The sequence below is a fragment of the Apium graveolens genome, chromosome 11, assembly GCF_009905375.1.
Source record: "Apium graveolens cultivar Ventura chromosome 11, ASM990537v1, whole genome shotgun sequence".
Taxonomy (NCBI): domain Eukaryota; kingdom Viridiplantae; phylum Streptophyta; class Magnoliopsida; order Apiales; family Apiaceae; genus Apium; species Apium graveolens.
The window spans coordinates 156,465,808-156,471,875 of NC_133657.1; the positions used below are offsets into that span (position 1 = coordinate 156,465,808).

Here is a 6,068-nt window from a genome sequence, read left to right on the forward strand (position 1 = left end):
CTCCACGCGACTCCTGGGAGGAGTAGTCCCGCGCAACACCACTCCCAACTAGCTCAGTCCCGCAAGCAGAACCCTGATAAACCCCAGCACGTGAGACGTTGGCCCAACCACGTGACGGGGACAACTGTCACACATCAATCATGGGAATAATCAGGGCACGTGCCAGAGGATCCTCAGAACATTCCTCGACCAGTCCCGCGCTGACACGTGTAAAGCATCCACTCCCGCCAGGTGTCCTCCGCTCCCAGAACCAATGGCTACGATTCGAAGGTACCAACCCCAAAACCCTATCCTTGGGCTATAAATAGCCAAAGAAGGTAAGGCTTTGGGGTTAATCATTCTTTCACACTCATATACACACACAACCACCCTGAATTCATATTCATCTTAATCTTCCCAAAAAGCTAGTTCTTACTCTCACGCCGGAGGCGCCGCGGGACTCCAACCCCCCTTCTGGTGTTGTTTTGTAGGAACCCAACCACAGCTACACCTCTACAGTGGCGAAGGATCCAGGACGCCGTCGAAGGAGCAGCCCCGCCACCAGGAGTTATCATTTGGTGCTAGAAGGAGGGGCTCTCCATCCTTGGGTCTCGGTGCCCCTGGATTCGTCGTCATCAACAAACTCTTTAAAGAGTCCATTCATTCAAACTTCTAAGAATCCAAGCAACCCACCTTTTACATAAGCATGAATGTTGTTCATTTCGGCCATGTTTGTGTGCGCTTGTTATTTTAGGCCACGTTTGTGTGAGCCCGTTTTGTTGATTCAAGCCACGTTTGAGTGGGTTATCGTTAGTTTTAATCGTTATTGCTCTAGTTTGAATACGGCATTTGCGTTGTACTTCATCATTGAATAGTGACATAAGATTGTCTGAGCTGCTCCCAGGAAGCTATTCTTTAGTTTTTCTTATTATTTTGGGTAGTTTTTACAGATTTCATAAAGCAACCATAGACCGATATTCTCTGTGGCATATTGCTGTTATTTGTTGTTGGTATTGTTGAGAAATGGAAAGGCCAGGAAATAATACCTCTGGAAGACCATCTGCTAGTGCTCAGGTCCAGGAGCCGGACCACTCCCAGGCCCTTGACCCAGGAGCCGAGAGAGAAACGTTCCAGGAACAACCACCACACACTCCCGTAGTGGAGATAATTGTAAACACCAGGGATGCCAGGACCCTCATAGAGCTCAATCAGTACAAGTACACCAATGTCCCGGTAGCCGAGGAGCACATGGCCAACCTTACAAGCGATGAACTAGCAGAAGCAATCAGACTGTACAGACAGGAGCAGACCCGGCTCCAAGAAGAGGCAGAACTAGAGGAGGAGCCGGAGGAATCCAGGGACTCCCAGCAATCAAAGAGGTCTGTATTCGACCGCATTGGAGCCAAAGGAAAGAAAAGCAAAAAAGACCAAGGCAAGAAAGAAGCAGAAGCTGCTAAACAGAGAAAGTTGGAAGAAGTCCGGGAGCAAATCAGGAGAGAAGAAGAAGCAAAGCTCGAGCTAAAGATCCAAAAGAGAATGCAATTAGAAGAAGAGAAGCTGTGACCAAGTCTAAGAGCAAAAGAACCCGGAGAGACCCTACTCCGGAGCTAATTTCTGATGATGAAGAAGAAGAGAAGCAGAAGGACCTAAAAGACATGATCTATGAATTGCAGAGGAAGATGGACAGAGACTCAGGAGTGGAGATTGGAGAAACACTCACTCCTTTCAGCCACTCCTTAGAAGCTATCCCCCGACAGCGGAACTTGAAACATTACAACTTTGACTCCTTTGATGGTCTAGGAGACCCGGAGGAGCACTTGAACTACTTTGAGCAGATAGCGCAAATATACTACTACAATGACTTGACGAAATCAAGGTTCTTCGCTTCAACCCTTAAGGGAGGGGCCCAGCGGTGGTTCAGCAGAATCCCCTCCCGCAGCATCCACTATTGGAAGGAATTTCGAGCCTCTTTCCTTAGGAGATTTTGGGCGAACAAAACGCACGAAATGCACATGTATCACCTGGAGACGATCCGGCAGCACGACAATGAGACCCTCTCTGCATACATGCGCCGGTTCCAGGAAGCAATCAATAAAGTTTCAAATCTGGATGAGAGGGAAGCTTTAAGCATCTTTAGAAGAAACCTGGACCCAGAGCACAACGAAAGGTATATTGTGGAGCTGATCAATAAGGAGCCGCAAAGTCTGGCAGCAGCTTATTCCATGGCTGCTAGATTCATTAAGGAAACAGATGTGCTCCAAGCAATGAGAATGATCCAGAATGGAGGGTCTAGGAGTAAAAACACTGATGACCGACCGAAAGGGGGTTACCATCAGGACAAGAAATTCAAGCAAAGCAACCAAAGCCAAGAAAGACAAGCAAACCCGGTTTTCCAAAGACTTGGTCCTAAGCAGGAGTCGAACAACAACCCAGGACCCGTGAAGCAAGCTCGGGAGCCGAAGCAGGAGCCGGACTGGACTCCTCTCAACATGACCCAGGAGGAAATCTTGAAAGAAGTCAAAGACAAGCCTTTTTATTATCCTCCGAAGCCAATGCAAACTCCTCCGGAGAGCAGGCCCTACAATAGACAGTGCGATTATCACGAGACCCATGGCCACAAGACCGAGAATTACTTATCACTCAAGTGCTTCATTGAGGACCAAGTGAAAAAGGGGAATATGAACAAGTACTTAGTTCGGGACAACAGCAGAGGGGAAGCGCAGAAGAAAGGAAAAAATATAGTCAATGTGGTCCTAGGCGGATCCTACTCCCCACCCCGGAACCCGGACTTCGGCGAAGAAGTACTTTCCATCCAATCACTCCCAGACCTGGTGATATCCTTCAGCAGCAAGGACTACGAAGGAGTCAACCCTCATCACAATGCAGCTTTGGTTGTCACTCTAGACATTTTCGATAATGAAGTAAGAAGAATGCTCATAGACAATGGCTCCTCAGTAAATATCCTCTTCAAGCACACAGTGGATAGAATGCAGTTAGGGAACATCCGCTCAAATGAATATCGAGAAGACCCACTCTATGGCTTCGGCCACAACTTAGTCCCAATCCAAGGAACTTTGTATCTGCCAGTCATCTTTGGATCTGCTCCTAACCAAGTGACTCATGTCATCAAATTTTATGTGATCAATGCTCCTTCTTCATACAACGGAATCATTGGCAGATCAGCTCTAACCATGATGCAAGCAATAACTTCAATTTCCCATCTCAAGATTAAGTTCCCAACCCCGACGGGAGTCGGGGAAATTAAAGGAGATTACGGAGTTGCTGAAACATGCTACAACCAGGGGTTAGTTATGGCAGAAACCCACCAAGATAACAAGAGGAAGGCTACGGTCCTTCGCAAGCAACAAAGCATGAAGAAGCACCGACCCCGGATAAGGGAAGAACCGAACAAAACAAGTCCAGAGGAACTGGCAAGCAACCAAATCATGGTACTGGACAAGACAAGTCGAGTCCTAGAACAATCTTGTCCTACCATGCAAGCAACCAAAGAACCTGAATAACCAAACATCTATCTGAAGAAGAACTCTGAGGCCCGAATTCATCAAATGGTTTCAAACAAAGAAAAAGCAAAGATCGAGGCCGCAGTCGAAACAGAAGAAGTCCAAGTAGATGAAAGCAATTCAAGCAAAAAAGTGAAGATTGGGTCAGGACTCAAGGAGCCCTTCAAAGAGAGATTAGTATCCCTGCTCCGGGAGTATAAAGATGTTTTTGCCTGGAGTCCAAGGGATATGCCAGGACTAGATGAGTCCATAGCAATGCACAGCTTGGATGTCAACCCCAACAGGAAACCAGTAAAACAGAAGAGAAGAAACTTTACTCCGGAGAGGCAAAGAGCCATTGACGAAGAAGTAGAAAAACTACTCAAGGCAGGAATCATCAAAGAAATCAAGTATCCGGAGTGGCTAGCTAATGTGGTCATGGTTAAGAAGTCCAACGGCAAATGGAGAATGTGTGTGGACTACACTGACCTAAATGATGCATGCCCGAAGGACCCGTATCCTCTTCCAAACATTGATCAACTGATAGATGCCACCTCAGGACATGTAATGCTAAGTTTCATGGATGCCTTCTCCGGATACAACCAGATAAAGATGAACCCGAAGGACATCCCTAAGACAACATTGATAACTCACAGAGCAGTCTACGCTTATGTGATGCTACCCTTCGGCCTAACCAGCGCAGGATCCACTTACCAAAGAACCGTGAACAAGATATTCAAGTCCCAGATTGGGAGAAATTTAGAGTGCTATGTCGATGACATGATTTCCAAATCAACAACTATACCAGGGCACGTGGAAGATCTGAAGGAATGCTTTGAAAATCTAAGAAAGAACCAACTCAAGCTGAACCCCGGGAAATGCACCTTCGGAGTAGGAGCAGGCAAGTTCCTAGGATTCATGATCAGCAACAGAGGCATAGAAGCCAATCCGGAAAAAATAAAAGCAATCCAGGAGATGAAAGCTCCCAGGACCCAAAAAGATGTGCAGAAGCTAGCAGGATCACTAGCAGCACTCAGGAGATTTATCTCAAAACTAGCAGAGAGGTGCCTACCCTTCTTTGATTTACTCAAAGGAGCAACCAACAAGAAAGAGGTAAACTGGAATCCGGAGTGCCAGAAAGCATTCGAGGAAATCAAGAACTACCTCTCTCAGCCACCAGTCCTAACTAAAGCTAAACCAGGAGAACCTCTCTACTTATACTTGTCAGCAGGAGCACAAGCCGTAGGAGCTGCCCTAATCAGGGAAGAGAATGGAACACATCAACCAGTCTACTATGTAAGCCAGGTCTTACAAGATGCAGAAACAAGATACCCAAGATTAGAGAAGTTTGCCTTCGCTTTGGTTACAACCTCAAGGAAACTCAGGCACTACTTCCAAGGGAGGGAAATCAGAGTAGTGACAAATCAACCACTAAGAAAAATAATCCACAAGCCAGATATCTCGGGAAGACTTGTCAATTGGGCTGTGGAATTGAGCCAATTCAACCTAAGCTTCATTCCCAGGACTGCAATCAAAGCTCAAGCTCTTGCAGATTTCATAATCGAATGCAACTTCCCAGAAGAAGATCAAGAACTAATGGACACGGATCAGGAGCCAAAAAAGAAAATTAGTCCGGGAGCCTGGACCTTAAAGGTAGATGGTTCTTCAACAAGCGAGAGGTCAGGAACCGGACTCATACTCAGAAGTCCAGAAGGATTCAAGATTCAGACAGCTATATCCTTCAGCTTCCAAGCAACAAACAATCAAGCAGAATATGAGGCATTGATCGCAGGACTAAAACTCTCCCGGACTCTAAGGGTCCAGGACTTAAAAATCTATAGTGACTCCCAGATAGTGGTCAAGCAAACAAACGGAGAATATATAGCAAATGACCCTACTCTGGTGAAGTACCAAGCACTGGTTCAGAGCTACTTAGCCTCAATCCCAAGCCACCAAGTCCTTCAGATATGCCGAGAAGAAAATGAAGAAGCGGATATCCTATCCAAATTAGTCCGGAATTCATCAGATCTGGACTGCTCAGTCTACTTCGAAGAACTCCACAAACCATCCATTGAATCCGGAGAGGTCTTGGAAATAGAAAGCACTCAAAATTGGATGACTCCCTTCGTAAACTACTTGGACAAAGGGGAGCTCCCATAAGACAAAGGAAAAGCTCAAAGATTGAAAGCAAAAGCAGCCAAGTTCTTCCTCGAAGAAGGAGTACTCTACCGCAGGACCTTCTCATCTCCTATTCTGAAGTGCATTGGCCCAGAAGAAGCAAAGTACTGCTTGGCAGAAGTGCATGAAGGAATATGCGGAGACCACATGTCTGCAAAAGCCCTAGCTCATAAGATCATAAGACAAGGCTACTACTGGCCAACAATTCATCAGGATGCAATACAATTCGTCAAGAAGTGCAAGGAGTGCCAGCTCTTCAGCAATGTGTCCCGGATAAGCCCAGTCCTACCATCCTCAGTCCTGTCACCTATCCCCTTCGCTGTTTGGGGTATTGATATCATGGGACCCTTCCCTCGAACAAAAGGAGACCTCAGGTACCTACTAGTCTCTATTGACTACATGACAAAATGG

The 6,068-nt window shown here is 46.4% G+C and overlaps 1 protein-coding gene across 1 annotated transcript; it reads left to right on the top strand.

The window, feature by feature from the left end:
* The first annotated feature begins 1,985 nt into the window (after positions 1–1,985).
* Positions 1,986–3,500, top strand: LOC141696038 (uncharacterized). The gene is made up of 2 exons (XM_074500231.1): positions 1,986–2,417; positions 2,529–3,500. The coding sequence occupies exons 1-2, from the start codon at positions 1,986–1,988 to the stop codon at positions 3,498–3,500; spliced, it is 1,404 nt and encodes a 467-aa protein (XP_074356332.1).
* Positions 3,501–6,068: the final 2,568 nt, after the last annotated feature.